We start from the raw sequence: 24,305 nt of genomic DNA on the forward strand, positions 1-24,305 counted from the left end.
CACAGCTGCTTATTTTTTAAAACAAATTCTTAGATGATGATGAAAAATTCTCCCTTTATTTTCCAAAGTGCAAGTTTTTGACAATCTTCAAAGGGTACAAAGTCAATTTCAGTGATCATCTTTCTTAAAATTAAAACTACTTGAACGTCAGTTTACAATTTCATCGTTCAAATGATTGACATTTAAGCAAATTAAAATAACTGAGTTGTTTTAGTTGAATATTACAAATATATACAAATATCATCGATGTTCAAAAGTGTATTCACACAAATAATATATAATGTCTATTTTTTCATTAAACAATCCTTAACAGCGAATGAACTAGTCAACAACCGCAGAAAGATATAGAATAATTATTTTTGAATGCATATTTTCGGGTACATATTCTTAATCAACACTTGTTGGCGTACTACACACAAATATGTGTAACGTCAGTTTACCAAAGCCTTTGTTTGTAAATAGTACACTAACACTATCACTATCACTCTCTCTCTCTCTCTCTTTCTCTCTTACACACACACACGCACACTCATCAATGTAGATGTTTTTATTCAAAACTACTAAAATGCGAAATAAAGTTACTCATCGCTAATTACTAAAATTATTATAAGTAAACCGGCGTTATTTCAATTTAAGAATTTATTCTTAGTGATAGATTTATGAAACGCATTCATAAATTTTTTATTATATATACAATATACTTAGCAATTAATTTTTCAGTATAAAAAATATCAAACAATTTTGTATTCTAATTAAATAGTTAACCACAAGATGAAAATTAAGTCAGATTCGCCTCAAATTTAGATAAAAAATACAAAATGCCATTGACTAGACAAGAGTAGGTAGGTTCACACAAGTTCTTGCTAGTATCTGTAGAACATTTGATAAAAAAAGCTCATTATAATTTTTAACAAAATAAATAATTGTCTCTAACAATTTTTATTTTCAACCCGGTTTTGTCATTAAACGAGTGAGATATGAGGTGTGATATGACGCAATTTGAAACGAAGATGTTTTCGACCGTTTAGGATGCTATAAAATTAAATGAAACAATGAAAATGACAAGCTAATGCTGGAGACTTGAGAGAAAACTAACGTTATGGTTATCATTTAACCGCAACTAAACGTTACTCCATCTCTATGAAACTAAAATAAAGAACAGATACATAAACAATTCTATCAAGAATTCGTTACACCCAGTAAAAAAGACAGCGTGTGAGTGTAGGAACATTTTACTAAGAAATTCAGATTTATAAAATTAAACTTTTAAACCTTTATTTTAACTGTTAATCTAACATAATTAGAACAATAATTTTGGTTTACATCCAGGTCCAATAAATAAACATTCATTAGATCTACTAAGCCGGATATATTGATCGTTATATTAGTCATATTATTCAATATCGTGACGAAAATTCAAATATATAAAATCTTTTATTATAAACACATTTCGTAAAATTCGGTCTGTCACAATCTGCGAATGTGATATAATTAACTGATTCTAATGAGCTTAAACTTAGTAGCATATGTGCAAATGGTTTACAACTACGTGAAAGAGTATAGAAATGAAATACTTGGTTTTTATAAAGGGGTAAAGCTAAAAAAAATATATGTGTGTATATATAATTATTATCGTTACGTTGAATGTAAAAAATATTTGGGACGCATGAGCCTGCGTTATAAAAATACAACGTATCTGTCGCATTTTAAAAATCAATTCATATCAAAGACAGAAACTAACGCCAAAAATTCTCCAAAATGAATTTAAAAAAACTACATTCCTCGCGGCAACATGAAAGAAATTTTGAGACATTCTTCAACAATTTAGATATCCTAAATGTTCGAAAAAATGCTCAAAAAATTAGAAGCAATCATAAAAATAAATTTTCACAACGCAAAATGTTGCAGATAGTTGATATATAAATTTAAATGTACTATTTTCTCTACTGACCATCATGACGATATGATAAAAATACGAACTATTTGTACGCTCAGTAACCATAGGGATGCAATTTTTCATTAACATTAAAATGATAAATAATGAAACATTCTCAGAAACTTGTACAAAATTTGATTAAAACTAAGTTGTAAACTGGTAAATAATGTTAATCGCCTGTCTGCCATCCTTCTGAATTACGATGTCCCACAAGTGAGGTGGTAAATATGCTTTTCTCTGATGGTACCAACTATTTTCGCCATATCATTTACGTAGAATTCAGCAATTTTGATAAGATCACTTAGAGTAGCTACTCTCTGATCAAAACCGCTTTTCCATCCTGTTGTAATAATAAAAATTTACGCTGCAATCTATTCATTTTTTTTCTCATTTCAAATAAATTATGATATAAAGGAGTGTCGCAATAATGACATGAAAAGGACGCACTGGTAAGAAAGGTGTTCCATTGGATGAAAACGCTTTTGATGGAATTGGATTTTGTTTTTATGTGGTCGACTTTTTTTCTGACGTCTGAGGTGATCTGAGGATTCTTTTGCATCATGATGTTCATTTTGTCATATTTGCCATTTAAATGTTCCATCAGCTTGAAAGAAATGAAACATATTATAAATAGTAAGACAGCACAATCAAATAAGTTAATTTATCGAAATATTAAATCTGAAGTAAAAACATCAATTTTTAATTAACAAATTAGGCATGACGATGCAACAAATAACTGACGACCATAACCTCTATCAAGTCCTCCTTTGCTTTCCTCAAAATTTCCAACTGCTTCTGCAGCGTTGTAATGTGCTGCTGGTTGGTGTCAGCTTGCGTTCTTATTTTTGTCATGGACGGACTGAAATTGTATATGTTAGTCTCGTGCTTGCCTATCTCCTCTTTTGAATCTTTAATGGATGACGTGGCCTAATACAAACATTTATAATTATAATTCTTATATTAGAATAATAATAATAATAACAACAACAACAGCAATAATAATAATAATAATAATATGCAAACATCATCAAAGTTAAAACTTCGTAGATAACTGAATAGTGGCGTTACAAAAATGACTGAAAGCCTAACCTAAATCTATACTTTAACATATTCCTTGCCATTTATTGTCACAGTTTTTTGAAATTATTCTGGTACATCATGCAAACAATTGCCAGTTTATTACAACATTATCATGGAGTTGTGGGAACGCAAACAAATGTTGAGAACATGAACGTTCAAACTATTAGAAACTCACAAACGTTTTCATGTTTTTCATTTCAAGCTGTGATGGTTTCTGAGAAATAATACGCCAAAGTTTTAATAGATTAGTTGTTAGTCACACTCTACTAACATGAAACTCCTCAAAAAATGTGAAGCAAATTCTACAAATATCCATTATTTTTTAAACAGTTCACGTTCAAAAGATTGACTCGGTCCTGTGATAAAGTCTGGTGTCTGTTTGTTGGCGAATCCACTATTTCATTTCCTACTTAACAAACTTACCATTTACGACACGCTACAAATATAAAATATACATTCTCTTATAAACGCCTACTCCACAGTATTTTAGAAATACAATAATTATATTAGAAAACTTTTTAAATACAATGGTTATATTAGAGTACTTCTTAAGTACTTCACTTCATTTTAGAATTGAGTAACATTATGTCACATCAGCTCAGCTGAGTTTGCATAAATATTGAAAATGCGCCAGGGACAACAATAAATATACAAGTAGTTGAACAAAACATAATTACAAAAGACATAAGAAGCATAGTACAAAAAATCAAAAGTGTCTAACACTTTTGAATAAAAAATATTTATTGTTAGCGTATTTTATAAAGGTTAAACCTAATACATTATAAAAAAAGGCATCGTTGATACTGAATGCATAAACTTTAAAAAATAAACTTCAGTGTTGAACGATTAAACAGACCGAATTTAGAAGGTTGAGAACTTCATCAAATCTCCTGTGAAGTCTTGGCAGTTCATCGATGATGCGTGCGTGCTTGCCATCTACACTCTTCAACAAATCTTTCACTTTGTTTATACGAATGTTTATGGTTTCTGAACTGTTCCTAATCGTGGAATAAATTAAAATCAACATGATAAGCCAAATGCCAAGGTAGGCATCATCGAAAGGGCATTTAAATTAACATCTTATTAAAAATAGGACCAAAATGAAACAGGATGTAAGAAAATGTTCCTGGCATAAAATGAAAAATAGTTAGAAAAATAATTCAACAGACTTGACTTCAGAAGCCTTCTTTCTGAGATGTCCGACTTCTAAGATGGTGTTCTTTGTCGATGCAACGATGAACTCAGCGTTGGAGATGTTTATTTTTGCTTTCAGAATCAAATCCGTCATTTTCCTTACTTCCACATCTGTGTACGGGATGTCCAGCCGCATTGTCCTCCTCAGTAACTTGGTTGGAATAATTTTAAGCCATCTTAATATTTCGTTAATCACGGATATCATCTCCGATGTTTAAGTATTGGGCGATCCATTCCATGTGAACCAACAACATTTAAGCTTGCTAATTTTCAAAATTTTATCACTTTCTATAGAAAAAACGCACAAAATTGCTTGCAAGTGGTTCATCATCCACTAAATTCAAAACGAGTGGTTTACGCTTGCAATTTAAATTTGTTCAAGGCTATGTGAAAGTAGAGGTTTTTTAAAGAGTTTCATCTTTTTCTTAATTACTTGAATGGTTTTAAAATATGGTGTTATAATTTTGCTGACTTGCTATTTGCGAACATCAATTTGTTATGAATCAGTGCATGCATTGCGAGACTTACTAACATTGGCACAACTAAAATAATGATACTCCCATTGTGCCAAAGTAACGACATTACAGGTGTTATGTTTTAATAATAGTTTCAAATTCTTTAAAACATTGAAAATCTAATTATTTTTTAACACTCTTATGATGTAAATACCAAAAAATGTGGCAGGACAAACACTTTCATTGTAAAAAAATTTGTAAAGGGAAACCAGCTTTTTTATAAGCTTTAAATTCCATACAAACAAGCTAATTGATTTGAAAGTTTTAATAATTTATTGAGAGAAAGACACGAAAAAAGTTTACATTTTCAACTTCCTCAACTTTGGACCCATCCCTCAACAGTTTCTCCATTTCGTCGTACACACTATGGAGGCCATCTGTAATTTAAAAACACTGAAAATATAATTAGGAATGTGAAAAAAACCCAAAATAAATACTGTTAAAATATGAATGATCGTTTAAACAAGCAGCCATGCTATTGTTTCAACAGGATATCATTTAAAACATCTGCCGATGGAAATTCATTCTCGTGGAATCAAAAAATTCAAAAATTAGTCCTGCCAAATGTTCAAAAATTGAAAAGACTAATAGACACTATCTATCACTATCTAGTAAGAAGTGAAGATGGCAATACAACAACAACAACACACGTTTAGACGGCATTTTCCCCGAGATCGGGGGTTGCCGTTTGGCTACCTATGATGAAACCGAAATACCCCTCGACGCCATCCACATCTGTCACTCGCCTCAGTATCACGCAACCCCGCTTTCACCCTGTCCTTCTCCCCCTGCTCTCTCCATCCCAATCGCGGACGACCCCTTCCTACCACTCCTTCAACCTCGAACTCCAACGCTCGCCTAATCCCGACCCTTTCATCCCTTCTCAACACATGTCCATACCACCGCAGGATGGCAATAAAACAAATTATTTATCATTTACCTGTTGTGTGGGCCTTCATTTCTCGAATTTGGATAATTATGCTACTGATGTCTCGGCTGTTCATGTCACACGCGCTCAGTAGTTTCAAAAGCTTTGTAATGTAAGTTTTTAATTCATTAAATTTTTGTAATATTGAATCACAACGCCACAAATGGATATGTTAGCAAGTGTTGTAACCATTAATTATTTACATTGTGGGTCTACTTGAAATTCAACAAAACCTACTTTAAACCAAAATCGCAGTCGTAGTTATTTTGATCTGATATAGTGGCACATGATTGTTACGTATCTAAACATTTAAAAGATCAACGAGATAAGAAAGAACCTCCTCGTTTTCGTTCTCAACATCCTGCTTCTTTCTGTCTAAAATGACTTTGGCTTCGACTGTTTTGTTGAAGGCATTTGAGAATCTGTCGACACAACTTTCGTGGCAGCTTATGCGCCCTCCACAACTGTTGCACCCGGCTCCTCCGCAGACACCACAGTTATCATATTTTGCTCCACACACCTCAGGTAGCAAAGTAACAAATTATTTTTAACTTCTTTTTATTTGTATTTACAAAAAAAAAATAAACAATTTGAATGAGGTTTTGCCGTTAAACATTAAACACTGAGTTATGTGCAATTCATAATTCAAATAATCTAAACTTTATGATCCTTATTTTGTAATTAGTAAAGTCTTTAGTCCGTATTTTGTGACCAGTGGCATCAGGTTTCGAAGGACAAACTCTTTCACACAGATATACACATAGAAACATGGGCACTCACCTTCTGATTTGCATCCCTTATGAAATCAGTGAAGACTTTCAATTCGTGGTGAACGTCGACTGATCCTGAGCCACCACCTCCATGTTCGATTTCGTACCTCTTGCTGTCCAGGATGGACTCTGCCTCGTTCCTCGTCCTCTCAGATGACGACCTGGTGCCGTGGCAGGGCCCAATCACTCGGGACCACGCCTCTTCCGATATTCTGTAACTTTCCTTTATGGAGTTGTAGGCTCCTACACGGTTTAAATCAAAATTGAAAAATTAATAATGGACCAACGTTTCAACGAAATCTCGCATCTCATCAAACAATCAATTGAATTTGTTCATTGATTTACATAAAGTAAAGTAAATCAAGTAAATACAATAAAAGATATTAACATAAAATGCAAAAGAACAGAAGCGACCTTCGACATTGTGCTCGATGATCGATGTTGAATTGCGTATAATTTCATAAGCAAATCGTTCGTATTCGGACAAGGTGAACTTAATGTCACGAAGTCTATTTCTGATTCTCGTTACGTCATCAGTGTTCTGCTTGTTGCTCTGGTCGATGTCACCCATATCATTTCTGTACGCTGCCAGCTTTGATCTGCATGCACATGCGAGGAAATACAAAAAATATAATAATTCAGTTTTGAAACATTAAAATAATTTCAATTCACAGGACTTACTTGATTTCCCAAATAATCTTTAATAGGTTTTTAAACTCATCAGTTGAGGAAGAACTGCCCGAGTCTCGTTCAAAATAGTCAACAATCCCGGCTATCTCGTCCAACTTGACTGTCATTTCTTGAATCTCGCGAAAGAACGTGTTCGAGGATCCTCCTCCATGGTGACCTCGGGATTGCTCTACTAAGGTCAACATGTCAACTGTAGTTTTAGTTGTTTTATTTTAGGATTATTTTTGTTGAAAAATAACGTTGTCAATAGTGACATATAAATGGGCAATTATCTTCAAATCGTCTTTACAATCTAAAAAATGTAGAAAGAGAACGTGAATAAGTTGTAATCAATAGCAAAATCGAGGCACAAATGCACGCCAATATGCACAAACAGCACAATTTTATTTCAAAGAATTCAAAGACGAACTGGTGATATCGCCGATGAGCTTGAGCCATCCATCATAACAAGGACCGCACGGCTTGCAGTGAGGCAGGCTACCTGTAGTGCCTCTTGCACACCTGTCACACAGATGTCCTGTCACTCCTGGATTGCATGTGCATGCACCCGTGTGTCTGTCACATTGCTGACTCACTGAACCTCCAACATCGCACATGCATTCTGTATTTAATAATGTTGGCGTTGTTGATGCTGATTAGTTTAAAATAACTATATTTCATTTTGAAGGCCACTTTAGATATCAACAATTTAAAGTATACAATTCAATAAATGGTGAATAAAAAAAATAAACGAATCAAGCTGACCTTTGCAGGAAGATCTAGGATCGCCCCAGAAGTTCTCAGCACACTGATTGCACTGCCTCCCTCCAAAATCTCTCCGACACTGACACTGACCATCAATCTGCAACACCGAGTTTCACCATCACAAATCCGTCAAAACCAGGAAATATTAAAAACTAAAAAATGAGAAATAAAAAATGCCACAAAATTATTTCAGAGAGCAAACTAATTCAAAAGGTATAGCAACACCACAGTTCAAACAACCAGTAACGTATGCAATAAAATACAAACATCGTTGCATTTTTGAGAGAGTGAGCCATATGGGTCGCAGTTGCACGGTTCACATCCTCTCCCATCGGCCAGTTTCCAAAAGTTCTCCCCACACTGATCACACGATCTACCAAACACATTACTCAAGCAGTGACACTGACCAGTCACTCTATCGCAATCGTTTCTTAGGTGAGCATGAGTTCCAAGAACGTTGCACACACATGCTGGGTACATTTTAAATTTAAAAATAATTATTATCGGCAAAATGAAATAAATAAAAAAATTTGGATGAAGGATATTTATTTTAACACAACCTTTGCAATTTTGACTCAGGGCGTCACCATAATAACCAGCCTTGCATCTCTCGCAGGAACCTCCTTCGGTGTTGTACAAACACTTTGTACACTGGCCTGTATGACTGTCGCAACTGCCTGGTTGCATTAGGAAGGTAATAAAAATGAGCTTTAAGACAAAAAATTCAAGAACATTTTGAAATGATTCAACGTAGCACCACACCACTCCAGTGGTGTGAAATTAATAAAAAACTAATTAACATTTTTTTCACGATTAACAATCGCCAAATATTTTTCTGAATAAACATTAAAATAAAAAATTACAAAAATATTAGGAAAACTCAAAAAAATTGGGCAAAAGTAAAACTCAATGAAAACAAAAGAAAATCATATTATACGACCCAAACTGCATTCAAATTCATTGAAAAGAACAAAAATCGCCACCCAGACAAGCACCTCGTTGAAAGCATGATTAGAAAAAAACCTGGAACGGCGGGATCGATGTTGTTGTTGCACTTGCACATTTGACACGTACCATCGGGATAGGTCGGATCGCCGTAAAAATTTTCAGCACATCTGTCACACCTGGGACCTGTTGAAATCATGTCAAAAAATGATCAATCAAAATGATTATTAATAACCGTTTTAAAAAACAGAAAAAATAAAATGATAGATGAGAAGGAATTGAAATAGTGACCAACCAGTGTATCCGGTTGGACAATCACAGACAACTTGGTTGCTTCGAGGATCCCACCTGCACGAGCCTCCATGTTCGCACGGACATCGTTGACATCCGGTCTTCAGATCACCATAATAACCATCGGCACATCTTTCAATTTGAAAAAAAAAACTTGCACATTCGATGGCGGTTGGTTAACTAAAAATTATTTAACAAAAAAATTAGCTAACAGAACAGCCCGTGTCGCATAATAACCATTATAGCTTGCGTGAAAAATAATGTTCAAGCCGTTCAAAATAAAAATAAATACCCGTCACAATAGGGTCCACCGGAGTTGCTGCGGCATCCAATGCATTTCCCAGTAACCTGATCACATTCATCTGCCCTTCCATTACAAGAACATTTCCTGCAATTTGGAAATCCCCAAAACCCTCGCTGACAACTGGAACATTTCAATCCAAATGAATTGGTGTTGCACGGGCACTGGCCGGTCCGTTGGTCACAAACTGGACTCATTGAACCGTGGCTATGGCAGTCACAGGCTAATTATGGGTCAAAATAAAAAGATACGTTTGTTAAAAAAGTCATGATAAATTAACAAGAGATGCAACAATACTTCTAACCCATGCAGCCTGTGTAAGTGAGTCCGTAAAAGCCTGGAGCACATTTGTCACACCTCCGTCCGATAACATTGGGCTTGCACTTGCACTGTCCGCCAGCAACTTCACACGAAGGACTGAACGATCCATGCAGGTCACAATCACAACCTGGTCGTGATGAACAAGTTGGCGTATGTTAAACAGAAATAAATAATGATTATTGCCAATTAAACTACATTCACTCACTTTTGGCTCCATCGTGGATAGCAACGGAGGAGCTGAAAACGAGTCGTCTACAAATGTCTGACTCTCTGAACTGTCGCACAGGTGAATAATACGTTTCCATGCATCTTTGTCGTTTGAACTGCTCGTAGACTTCTGGTTTCTGGTTCAAGGGATGACCAGTGGATCCTGGAAGAAGGACAAGCTGAAAGAATAGTTCAGACATTTACTCATTATAGAATTTGTTTTAAATCAAACTGATAACAACTTGAACAAATTTTTAAAATATAGCAAAAACATTTAATTAATTTACTAAGAATAAATTTTGCCAAAAGTTAGTATATGTGGATACATAAATTAGCAAAACTTCAAACTTATAAAATTAAATAAAGGCGTTTTCATCAAGGAAGTTAACAAGCAACTCACAGAGTCAATAAAAATATGAGATTCTTTTCCGTCAAGTGCATAACGCTGAGCAGGGAACTTGAATGTAATTGTGTATCTGACTCCCTTTTCCAAACATGTGCCGGGCCGCACGAACGAATGTGTCGTGTCTGGATGAAAAATAATGCAGACGGTTCACATTTTTGATAGTCTAACAAATTTGATATTATATTTAAGAAATGTGTCGTGAAACAATTTCTTACACAATAATGAATCAATTTGCGTAGAAATTGATAGAAAAAAAAGTAGTAAAATCAATTATGACTAAGGTTAAAACTAGCAATGCTAACCTGGCTGTATTGTAAAAACTTTATTGTAATCCTGTGGAGTAGTGTTTGCACAACCACTTCTTTCATTGGCCCTTCCAGACCTTTCTATGGTCATTTTCAATCCCTCCCAGGGGTGGAGCACCTGCTGCGGTCAAGTTGTGATGTGCTGATGTTAGTTTCATTTTATGCATCATCTCAATAAAAATTTCATAGCGCACAAGTTTCGAAAAACTTCAGTTGCACACACAACATCCAAACTTTGCTTATTTCCTCATAACTGATCCACTCATGAACTCTTTTCAGAATTTGCTCCTTTCACCAAGCTCGTTCACCTCACTCGCAATCAACTCGTGTCTCACTTTTGCAACACATACAACTTCTCACACACGCAATCCCCAAGCAATCTTTAAACTTTTCGATTAATCTAAATTTGCATTGCTAATATTGATATTAGGCGTGTTATAAACAAGCAGATACCATTAAAAAAATAAAATATTTATTATCCAAGAAATATTTTGAAACACTGCCAACAGACCTTGGAATCATGCCTGAGCAGAAAGTCGTACTCCATAGAATGTGGTATGTTATCGACAACGAAGGTTAAAGAGGAGCCGCCCATGACCTTCGTGTAACCCACTCCTGTCCAAGTCACATAACCGCCTCCAGACAGGCGGTCCTTGTATATAACTTGAGCCTTCTGCTCAAGTGACAATCAATTTTAAATTTAAATGTTTTAGTTGACGTTTAAATATTATCGTGAACTAAACGTTGTTAAGAATGAATGCACTTTTTAAATTAAATATTTAAGGCACAAAAAACGATGTAGAAATTCATTTGGAAAACTTGAGAAATATTGTATTGAACTGATTATTCTTTAAATTCATTAGGGATACTATCAAAAAAATATAAACAAACTCAATAATGTATGTACATTATGTCGGTATATGTGTTGTATAAACACACACAAATACGTAGTGTTATTTATATTAAATCCTATCTTGCGTGTGTGCATGTACATGAAATGATTTAATTAGCTTAATTAGCACTTTTAATATTATTACAATTACAATTTAGAACCAAAAAAAAGGTTGGACTGAATCGTTTTTCTAATGTATATAAAAAAGAATTAAATTAAAAAACAAACTACAAAAGAAACAGAAAATATCGTGGTTGAAATATATTTAACATTTATCAAATGAAATGTGCATGGTGCAAAAGACAGCACTGACTCCACGCTCTGATGCCTCCTCCGCCTCATAGAGCAGCCAGTCAAGGAAGGCATAGTAGTGGTCCCTAGCCACATGATTGCAATGCTGTCCTATGATGTTCGGTCTGCACCGACACTGACCTGAAAATTTCATCACAAATTATTTTCCAGCTTTGCCGATAGATGTCCTAATTTATCGAATGAACATCTCATCAGGAAATACTGAAAACTAAATTGAACTGACAATAAAATATTTGGTCGTAGTGATCGGCAGTATCAAAGAACATTGCGATTGTACATACCTGAAACACAAATGTAGCACAGCTTCAACCAGAGTGAAAACGAAATTATTAGTTTTCAAATAAAAAAGCAATAATTGTTCAGGACTAGTTCAACGCTTTTCAATGATTGGAAATTTTTTCAAATACTTATTTAAGCTCAAAGCTCAATTTAAAACAAACACGTATTAAAACAGCCTCTGATAAAATAAATTTATGGTTAAAACACGCTATTTTTTGGCAAAAACTATTACAGTTTTTGATTCTAGAAATATTATATTAAAATAATTTATTAGGTTATAATTTATTTATTATTAGTAATGCTCATTTATTAAAAAGTAATCCTTGACGATAACACAAAAAATTCATTGTAAGTCCTAGTCACACACCGATGTATTCTAAGTTTTGGTGTTCACATGATGTAGAATCAAATGAATATGTTTAATTTCTAAATTCAGATTGGGGGCAGAGTTGTTTTTGTAGCTTTTGTAGCTAGAGATGACATTTTATTGTTTGAAAATTTTTGAATTTTAGTTTGTCGTCTGCGTCTAAAGTATTTGATGATTTTTAACAATTCTATTCATCGTCTGTTTTATACGCAGAAAACCAAGTGTTTCGTAACATACTATTAATTAGTTGAATGTCGTCGGATTCGTTGATATTGTTGTTTGTGTTAGAAGGTGCTTCTAACAAAACTACAATAGAGACTCCTACAAAGAATATTATTTATTAATATCCTGAGATCATTTTTACAGTTTGACTTCAACACAAACAATATGTAAGTTTTTTTGATTCTACGACTGACCACACCAATAAAGCCATGTTGCGTCTACCTCTTATTTCTGCATCTTGTCTTCCAGTACTGACTTTGCACCACCAAGATAATAATTCGGCTTCTATTCATTTGGGTTTATCACTAATTTTAAGGTCTCGATTTCATGTTTGAAATCCCTCCTCATACACTTTCAAGAGCAATTTAACAACTGAAGTAGGAAAAGAATCACAATCTACTTGAGGCTGCCGTAGCTACGCATAACAGACTGAAAGAGGTCTGATGTCGATAACATTTTAAAGATTTTCAATAATTGTGAAACGTCTTTCGCAAATATTCACTTTTCAGATGTTCCAATTACATCACATTACAATTAATATATATGTTACCAATCTCAAATGGAAAACAAATCCCAACAGTTTCTGCTTCCCACTAAAAAATATTTTTTCTTATAATTACGCAATATTTATGAACCTGCATATAAAAACATGCAATGAACAATAATCAAATTTAGCCTTACAAAAAGTAGCAAAGTTATCTGAAAATTTTCCATTGGCAATTACATGCAGAAAATAGTGAAAAGTTTGAAACCTGTACGTGCGTTACACTGGCTGTCGTAGGCACCTCCGATGTCACAATTGCAAGCCGTGCATCCCTCCTCATCTCGGCCAAAGTTCCAATAACCTGGCTGCAAGTTTTGGTCGTTTATAACAAACTTTTAATGAAGCATTTTCTGTGAACATTTAGTTTTCCAATGAAAGAGCAAACGAAAACGTTTAAAAAGAAGAAAATTAAATAAATGAGAATAAAAAGAATTGAAATAGGCATTAATAAACATTCTGGTATGAATTTGAAAAACAATTCAAAGGAACTCAGGCTGATGGTGTTCATTACTTTACATATAAATACTAACGTCATCATAATTATTATAATTATTATTGTAGTCTATCAAACAATTCACTAGGCCATAATTTATTTGGCAGGTGAATAGTATAAAGATTACGCAAGTAAACATTAAATCACTCTTCCTAGTAATCACTGCCATTACTGCCAAATCGTTACTGAAATTTATATTACTGGGGAGATGATTCCATTCCAGAAAATATAAATAATAATAATAATAATAATAATAATAATAATAATAATAATAATAATAATAATATAGTACTAATGATAAATATATGGATGATAATTATCAGTAGTAACAGCAGTAGAAACAGATAGTGTATGTAATAACGCCTAACTATCAATTCCGTCTGAAGAAAAACAATATATATATATATATATATATATATATATATATATATATATATATATATACTTAAACATGTTTAAATATATAAATGTGTATACATACGCATACACATGTATATACAAATATATAATTATATATATATATATATATCATATATATATATATATATGTATGTATGAATATATATATATATATATATATATATATATATATATATATACAACCTACACATGCATTTCAACTGAATGAGGTAGATAGCAAGAGAGTACTCTTTGAAAATTACAACAAACATCCGTTGTATTTACGAGTATGACTGGAAAAGATATGCATTCATCTCCGTGTAAGTAAGTGCTTCTAATGCATGCATCATCCGATAATTGCACAACTATGATATTTATTTCTTCGCCGGTTGCTGTGCACGTTGTTTCAACGTATTTGATGAATGAATAAATGAATAATGAACCATTCCTGGCGGCAGAATGTGGAAAGATGGTGCGGATAGTGACGCAGACAATGTTCGCCGGAATTATGCAAGGCCATTTCCACGAACATGTTAATACATTTGTGTTATTTTATTTAGTCACAACTAGTTAGTTAATCCATTATAAACCTTTCAACAAATGCATTAAAAGCATCTTGAATATTATAAACTATCTACAATGTAATAGGCATATAAATAATAATCAAAAGAATAAAAAAATACGCTCATATTTTCCGAGCATGTGTGGTCTGTGGATGTTGTTGCTGCTGCTGTTGTTGTTGTTGTTGGAGAGCAGCATCATATGAGAATGTAAAACGAGTGCATAAACATTTCTTAGATCAAGATAAGTCATTCAATAAACCACACACTTTATTACAATACTTGATTTACAATTGAATACGTTATACGATGCTAGTAATGTTATATATGTATATACAACTAAAAATGGTTATGTTCTTTGCGCCAAATTATGTGTTGATATTTGAATTGTTCCAATCTCCAGCACCAACGTGGCAATACTATCAATAACAACAGGAAATGTGGCGAGAACATCGATAAAATAAGACAAATTAACGGCAAAAAAGAGAAATTATGAAAATAGCATCAATATTAAAAAAAAAAATATAAACGCTATTTCACGTAGAAACCAGTTCTAAATTTGTAACCTGATAACTCTAAACTAATTATGTTGAAGTTTATGTAAGTGGGAGCTCTAACAATGGCACCAGAAGTCTAACATGTGATGGAAAATTGTGTGTTGTATGCGAGTAAATAGATGAACTTGAAAGAAATGTGTATGTAGTTGAAGATATGAAGATGCAGGTTTAAAACAAACATGAAAAACCTACATAACCATGAGTCACTGAGGAATCCAGCTCTCAAAATAGCGGATAAAATGATAAGAATACGACATGAACAAAATGACAGGTGGATATGTACAGATAGAAAACGAACCAGACAAGAATCACACGTCCTTCCAGTGACGAACCTCTTGCACCTACATTCACCAGCTTGGTACTCACACTGATGACCTGCCACTGTTCCGTATGCATTGCAGGCACATGCTGTTGTTCCAGTCGTTATTTTATAAAGTAATTAATACATTTCATAGTGCAGTTGATGATTTTACATTTTAATTTGTTGCATTCGCTGAAAAAATTTCACATTTTCAAATAATTTACATTTTCAAATGAAACTATGACAATAAAATGAATCGCCCCTCTGCACACTCATCAACGACCCATATTATAAACTAATGTTTCCACTCCACGCACGTCAACAACCTACGTTCACATCCGTGTGGATTGCGTTCGTCAAGATTCCAGTAGCCGGGCAGGCAAGTGTCACATCTGTGTCCGGTGACGAACTTCTTGCAATTGCATCTTCCTGCTTCGATGCCGAGCTCTGCATCGCCTGTGCTCTCACAACCTCCCAGAACTTCTGAACCACGAGGATCGCAATCGCAATCTGCAGTGGTAGGTGATGTCAAGAAGACGATGACAGTAGTGATAGGTTGTTGGTTACAGTGCATCCAAACAAATACACATATGCAAATACACAAATTTCAGCGTTGTCTATAGAAATTAATTTAATTTGAAAATGTAAACAATTTGTAAATATCAGTCAAAAAAACAACAAACAAACAATGAACAGAACATAAACAAAACGTGAGCAAAACATGAAAAGAATATGAACAAAACATGAAGAGAACATACGTATGCAAGCATCAGGATGATTAATTGAGACTCTTGGATTTCTGAAACAAACATCAAAGAAAGCATCAATTTATTTGTTTGAGTGAAGTTCACAGTAATTAACGTGTTTACTATCAACAATAAAAAATATCATAATAAAAATTCATAACGTGGTGGGGCAAGCATACTAGCTCATGAAAAATTGGTTTACCAAAACAGGTTTAAAAAACGATGATAACAATGATCAATCAGTAATAACTTCGATGTTTTTGAAATTCAAGAGTGTCGCTAACCTGTAATAATTAGCCTTGCATATTTCACAGTTCTGTCCCATGGTGTTGTGCTGGCAATCATCACAAACTCCACCACTTTTGTTGTGGCTGAGGATAAAGATTGCAGGGTCGAAGTGGCACTTGTTGGAATGGTTGTGGCACTCACATCCTAGATAACATTGCAATAATTAATTACATTTTGTTGGGTGATGACTGACTGACGTAAGTGAGTAGTAGCAGATACAAACAATCATTATAGTTTAGCATGAATTGTGTGATACAGGAATATATAAAATGAATGCAAAATGTAATGTTGAAAAATTAACAGTTCATTTATGCTCAGTTAGTGATTGAACAAGCATCAAAATACAATTGAAGCACAACATTTCTTTATGAACAGTGTGATTAAGCTTGCATTAGGGATTAAATTGCCACTAAAAAATTCCACAGAAAAGAGCAATGAAAATAAAATAACACTAAGTGAATGTGACTCGCCATACTTTTGCATTCATTGAGATTATCACTGCTCCTTGGCCTCCAAGGTAGATCCTGATAAAAATCTTCACATCTCTCACAGTTGTAACCTATTAAGTTGGTTCATTAATTTAATCAGAGTTATGCAGCGCAAACATGCAGCTATGTGTGTTCCAGAGAATAGCATCGAAGGTTAATGTAGGCTGAGATTAATTAAATGTTAGCTACCAAGAACAATTTATTTAAGGAAATTAAAATAATGATCCTGCATGCATGTGCATATAGTATGTATGCATACGCATCTATTCAATTCATACACATTTGTGTTATTTGAAATCTTTTACTATTGTGCTATGTCTAAATGTTTAATGCACACGGAATTTTTAAAAATTTCCAGAAAACTCATTTAGAGTAGTTTAAAAGTTTTGTTATTGAATATGTTCAAGAAGAAATGGTTCATTAGAAGAAGAAGAACAAGCAAGTGCCTAAGGAATAAAACAGAGATACACTTTAATGGCAGATGTTTTCAGACAATTGCTCGCTTAAAATAAGCATCCACTTAACATAAAATAACAATAATATGATAATAATATAATATATTATTGAAAAATACATAATGATACAAAAAAAATGCATCAAAATTTTTCTAACAGGATAATAACAAAGATAACGTCTATTAATAGAGAAAAATGAAAAAGCAGAAAACGTAGAACAAACCGGTGGTGTGGTGTGTGCACTCACACTGTCCATAGACCTGCAGTAGTATTGCAGTGTTAGTAGGTTCAATCATATTTTTGTAACAAGCAGATATGAAATCATAAAAAATTCAAATTAATGATCAAAAATTATAAAGAAACAACGTCAAAAAAGAGACAATGAGGAAAATTAGTTACAAAAAGCATTCAGCATTACAAGAAACAGGATAAATGAATGATTTGTTTTCTACGCAATCCATTCAAATTACATCAAACCATTCCACAATTTTACAAATGCAATTTAGTCAAAGTATTTAGCTTAAAACCACATCTTATTTTAATATTCAGAACTGATTATTTATGCAACAAAAAATAGAAGATTAAAAAAAATAGATGAATAAATTTTGAAATTGATATTATTAATGAGAAATTTTTTAGACATATTTAAAATGAAACATTAGATAAATAGAATTAGGTTATGGCAAAATAAAAAGAGGCAGAATGTGAAAAATAAAGATAAACTGAGAAAGAAATAATGCAGCTTGTGTTCTTCCTGCTTGCTACAAACATTAAACATCAAACTTTGAATGAAACATTTCAAATGATTTTCAATGCTATCAAGCTTTGAGACATGTTCCAGAACCAAAAGTTTCACAAAAATAAGCAATAAAAATATATAGAATTCAAAAAAAATATTCAGATCACTTATTATTATATTTCAAATATCATTCTTTTACTCTCTAGATAAGCAACAAAATATGTATCAGCACTTACAGGCAAATCTTTTGCCAAATTAAATGGAAAAAACCGTATTTTTTAAAAATTCAACTTATTTTGCCTGTTTAAAAATCTTCAGGCAGTTTAAAATTTTACAGAATCAATTATTAATAAAAACAAAAAGTAATAAATCATAAATACGTTTTACAAAAAACAGTAACATTAATGTAAGGCGAATTGATGCATTGTATAATAACATTAACGTTACGCTAATAAATGCAACGTATAGAAAGGCTTTAGAAATAAAATGTGCAGTCATTGAACACCTTGATCAGGCACGGTCAAACAAACGTAGAGATAAAAAGATAGTTAACCATTTTAACGTTTTAACTGGATATAAAAATTTAGAATTGCAGGTTATTCTAGATAAATAACCACTGTTAAAAATAGGAAATAATTTTATGTTGAGGTTTTAACTCATTACAGTAACATTTCTAGATTATTCTAGATAAATAACCACTGTTAAAAATAGGAAATAATTTTATGCTGAGGTTTTAACTCATTACAATAACATTTCAATTTGCAAACAAAGTTTTATCAAATCATTCCAATCATTCAAACAAAAAATGGTTTGTCAAACTGTAATAATATTTCACTGTCCACTAGATACAAATATGGCATAAGCTGCCACTGGTCAAGTCAGTTTATTTAATAATATAATATCTTCGATTAAATTCTAGATTTAAAAACATCGAATGACCAATGATAGCTTTGATCACAAGCGAACTGATGAAATTTACATTGCCAGAATTTACAAATAGTAATGGTCTGTGAGAGACAAAATGAGAACGTTCACATACACGACAACATTTTTGCAAAATGTAGTAACAACTTGATTCCTACAGATCATAATAAAGTTATATTATATGCAACAGATGCAAACAACAATCAATCACAATATAGCTTTCTTTGCGAGCAAGCGAGTTGGGGCAAAATGATGGCTGTTATGACCATGCATACATACATGCATACATACATTTGTTATTTGATGTTTGACCGTTCAGTGTCATTCATCATATTTTGGTTTTAACATACATACATACATACATATAGCTTTTAAATAAATTCCAAAATAAAAACTAAACAAAATAAATTATCAACAACAAAAACAACAACAAAATAAAACAGCAACAACAGAAACAAGTTCATGGGAAAATGTAAATGCAAAATGCAAACATCAATACACTATTATCAATTAAGTTGTAGCATAATACAATGTGAATAAGCTGCGAATTGAATGAGAAAATTATATGGAAATGTGTGTGTAGGTAAGTTTTCAATAAGTGCATGTGGTGTCTAGTTGAAGCATTTGTTTGGGAATATAAAATTCAAATAAATAAGTAAATAAATAAATAATAGCACCTAAAAAAGTAAAAAAATTACCAAAAAAATATAAATTTATAATAATATGACGTTATTTTGAATAAATAAAACAAATTTAGTGAAAACAAATGTGAGAACATACGGCATCGGTGATATTCTTTTGCCAAGGGAGAGGTATGCACTTGTTGGAGTGACCATAGCATGAGCACCTGCCCCTCACGACCATGTTGTATATGGTGTAATAATAATTTCGTTTGGCATCCAAGGAAAGGTACTGATCACCTGTCGAACAGTTGACCACGTTAATACAATCCACATGATTAGGGCTTTTAATGATTGCTTTATCAACCGGAGTGTTTTGCCTCGCAAACAAATTTTAATTGTTTAAACAGATTAACCAAGTGAAATAACTGAAGTTTATTTCTTGATGAAAAGTAATTAAGAAGCGTATTTTAACTATGAGAAACGTCAAATGGAAGATTATTTTGCATAGACAAAAGTTTTTGCAAGATTATAAAAAAAATATTTTTTAACTTTCAACTATACAAATGCAAAACCACAAACGAAAAGACACAGTGCCTACCCAACATGTGAAGTCTTGTGAAATTAATCCTGATGTTCGTCATCCTGAGAATATCCAAAATCTCCTCTCTGTACGGGTTGGGATCTTTGAAATCGGGAGGCAAAATTGTCAACAACACCTACAAATATAAAAAATCATCTTGCTGGTGTTTCAAGTTCAAAACCTAAAATCATTGTTAATACAAAAAAAACTTTTGAAAATATCAATAACAGATATATATGTATGTATGTATGATATATTAAATTGTAAGTTAAGTAGAAATTTGGTATGTAAATTCTAAATTATAATTGGTGCTACATAAATGTTGACAACAATAATAATGATAATGTACATTTTCCAGCTATGATTGACTGAGTGATACATTTTATGCAAATAGATTGTGTCAATTTTATTGCTAATTTTTTCATCTCATTTTGTATTTTCAGCACAAAAATATAAACTAGGAGTGATCAGATGGCAAGTAGGTTAGTCTTTAGATTGCATAAAATGTATGAGTGTGGTAATGTATCATTTTATGTAAGTTTATACATGTATGTGTACATGCAATCATCCATGCATGTTTGTGTGTTAAGTATGTGACAGATATGTGATAGATAACATATGTTTGGAAGTAAACATCAATATTTATTGTATGCAGGAATGTATATAAATATGCAAAAATGTATGCATACATACATATATATATACATATATATATACATATATATATATATATATATATATATATATATATATATATATATATATATATATGCATGTGTAATTTTATGCTGTTTTTAATTTCAGTCTAGAAATTATATTGAAATGTATGAAAAACTAAAAACCACTTATTGTGTATTAAAATTTGAAAAACATATTTTGAAAACAGTTTCTGAAAAAATTTTAGACACAAATAAATAAACTTCATATTAATAAAAAAAAATTATTTTTCAAAATTGCTGTAAGTGGAAATTTGTTATCACCCAGTATTAGTTCATAATAATTTACTTAATTGTCATAAAAAGGTAACAGATAAGTGAATATCCTGTTGCATTGAAACAATTCAACTATCACTACATAGAAAAATTAAATAATGATCACAAACAAAAAAATATTTAACAAAATATACTGGCAAATAAATAATTCTTTGAAAATATATCAAACTGATTATGAGATTATAGTAATGCAGTAATAGGCAAATGTGGTTTTCAAACATGTACAGTAAATATTCATCTGTAACCTCTCTGTTTAGCTTATTTGGAGATTCTGAGAACTCATTCGTGCAGTAAGGAACTCTGAAGTCACTTGAATATGTAGGGACTCTTGGAAAATCTCTCTCACAATCTTCAGAAAAATATCTGTTTTAACAATATCATGTTAAATTTTCAAACTAAATTTCTGCTTCTTTTTTATATTTTTATCATATTCAAAGAAGACATTTTTTAAATTTATAACTAAATCTTGTCTTTTCAGAATGATTAAGATTTAAATAAAACGATAAATAATTATGTCATGGAAGAACAACATGATCCAATTACTCAGAAATTTAAATTTATTCAGATATAAAATGTGTTGGTGAAGGTTAGAGTTTATAAATAAAAACAACTAATCAACCTGTCAACTCTCCAGGTCCGTCCAAAATTATTTGACCTTTCAACAAGCATAGCTGCAGGGAGCAGGGTTTTACATTGAAAATGCAGATACAAAAAATGAAATTCAGCTTCAAGATCGAACTGAACATAAACACTGTGCTCTCCATACTTTGATTGCCACCATTTATTTTTATCCAACTCTTTGGTCTGGAGAACATTTTCTATTAAATGACTTTTCTTGTTATCAACACTGTAGGGTTGTCTGGAATCACATATGAAGCAGTTTTTGAAAGTCCTAGCTTTTTGGTTATTTGGTTTATCTTTATCGAGATGACTTACTACACAGTACCTGCAATGATCAAGTTGAAAACAGTGAACAGTCAGCATTTGAAAGTTAATTCAATAAAATACAATACAGTGTTTACACAAAAACAACCAACTTTTCTTGCCCTTTAGTTCCACAGGTAGAACTTGCCGTGAGATTTTTCTCTCTACCAATCAGTAAGTTGCCATAACTTGGTTCACAAACACTCTCTCCGCAACTTCCAAGTGAATATTCAGTTACTATTTCTACATCTGTGTCTCCTTTATATTATAAAGTGATGTTTTATTTGATGTTTTTGAAACAATTTAGATTTTTTTTAAATTAAGAATATTGGCCAGTTTCAGCTTTTTGTAATATAATCAAAATTTAAAATTACTCTGCAAAGTGCAAAAACTCATTAATTATTGTTAAATTTTTATTTTTTATTCAATTATAAATAATAAAATGAAATAGTCACAAATGGGTTTATGAATTTTAAATTTAAACTTATTGCTTTAAAAACAACGAACAAACGCCAAATGGGACCCAGAGAAAAAAGTACACAAAAAACTTGATTATAAAATTAAAAACTCAAACTGCAACGGTAAAAAAAGAATTGTGGTTCAAAACTTTTGAAATAATTTGCCAACTAATTGGAATTTAATTTGCTAATGACTGTAGAAATATGATATAAAGTATTTAATTTTTTTCTTTTTCTTATAATAAAATCAAAATTGAAAAAATTACGCCGATAGCGATATTTGGTTAAAAACAATTGAACAACGAAATTGAATTAATCACACAAAAATAACTTACAATACATAGGTACATGTACACATACAATGGCTTCTTACTGAATACCAGATTTTAATTTACGTTTTGTTAATGTAATTAATTCATATTTGATCGATGTTAGTGCATCGTAACTTACAGACGTTTAATTACTGTGCACGCTTAATTTACGTTATAACCTTAAATTACATTATAATGCATTACATTACATTACAGATTACATGACGGTTACAATGTATGAAATACAGAACAGTATTTCAAAATAAAAAAAAGAAAGTGATTCATTCATCATCAGATCAGATCATAGTTATAGATATTGATGTTTACTAACTTTTTTTTGCAGACCAAACTCCAGCCACGAACAATAAAATGATTAATCCACGGTTATCCATTAGTTATGAATTTGGAATAATTTTATTATTTTAATAATTATAGCAAAACTATTTATCTCTTAATCATGATAATGAAATAAAAATTGAATAGACTGAATAGTTAAATAAAATAAAAATAATAAAAAATAAATTTATTAGAAATTAAACATAAAGTCCAAAATCCTGGAAGCAAACAGTATACTATACAAAAGTTTCTTGTACAAATGTTTTTCTGCGGTTAGTTTCTATACTAACATGTATACGTAAGGAGATACAGATAGAAATATAGTGTGTGCACAACAGACTCCTTCCTAGCTACCATTCCATTGGGAGCATCATCAAAGCTACTACACAACGCATTCAACAGAAACTTTTGTTATAATATAATGCATGCGCTCATTAAATGAGAAGAATATTTACAACTGCTGTTTATTCATTTATATGAAACTACCATATACCTTCGCCAATATATATGTATTGAACGTGTAATTTTAATATAATATATATATATATATAGTTATAGATGTTATATATGTAAAAGTTTGGACGTATATTTTAATACATTTATACTTACATTCGATTCAAACAGACACAAAACCACACACACTCACACACGCGCACTCTTATATATAAATTTATTTATATAGACATTCCTGATCATTCATGCACAATTATCAATATAATAATTAAACGGCAAAAAGAGGCACAGCACACACCTCCTGACCTGGAAACTAAATAAAAATATTTCGAATGTTTTAAATTATAATGGCTTCTTTAATATTGTTAATTATTCAGTGTATCTATCCATTAATTAAAATTTCATAAAAGTTGAAATCTAATGGTTCAT

At 31.9% G+C, this 24,305-nt stretch overlaps 1 protein-coding gene across 1 annotated transcript; it reads right to left on the bottom strand.

Annotated features, from left to right (window-relative positions):
* Positions 1-7,496: 7,496 nt before the first annotated feature.
* HELRODRAFT_62664 (hypothetical protein) lies at positions 7,497-22,532 on the bottom strand (the record flags this gene model as incomplete). The annotated part of the gene is made up of 25 exons (XM_009011159.1): positions 7,497-7,714; positions 7,858-7,954; positions 8,125-8,327; positions 8,418-8,534; positions 8,881-8,988; positions 9,098-9,225; positions 9,386-9,617; positions 9,699-9,842; positions 9,921-10,101; positions 10,323-10,450; positions 10,631-10,754; positions 11,145-11,296; positions 11,835-11,957; positions 13,458-13,554; positions 15,557-15,666; positions 15,890-16,069; positions 16,318-16,358; positions 16,590-16,737; positions 17,069-17,152; positions 17,760-17,796; positions 19,980-20,119; positions 20,421-20,538; positions 21,640-21,757; positions 22,014-22,340; positions 22,432-22,532. Coding segments are annotated over 25 exons (3,456 nt in total), but the record flags the coding sequence as incomplete, so codon positions are not given.
* Positions 22,533-24,305: the final 1,773 nt, after the last annotated feature.

Source organism: Helobdella robusta (genome assembly GCF_000326865.2).
Source record: "Helobdella robusta unplaced genomic scaffold HELROscaffold_1, whole genome shotgun sequence".
Lineage (NCBI taxonomy): Eukaryota > Metazoa > Annelida > Clitellata > Rhynchobdellida > Glossiphoniidae > Helobdella > Helobdella robusta.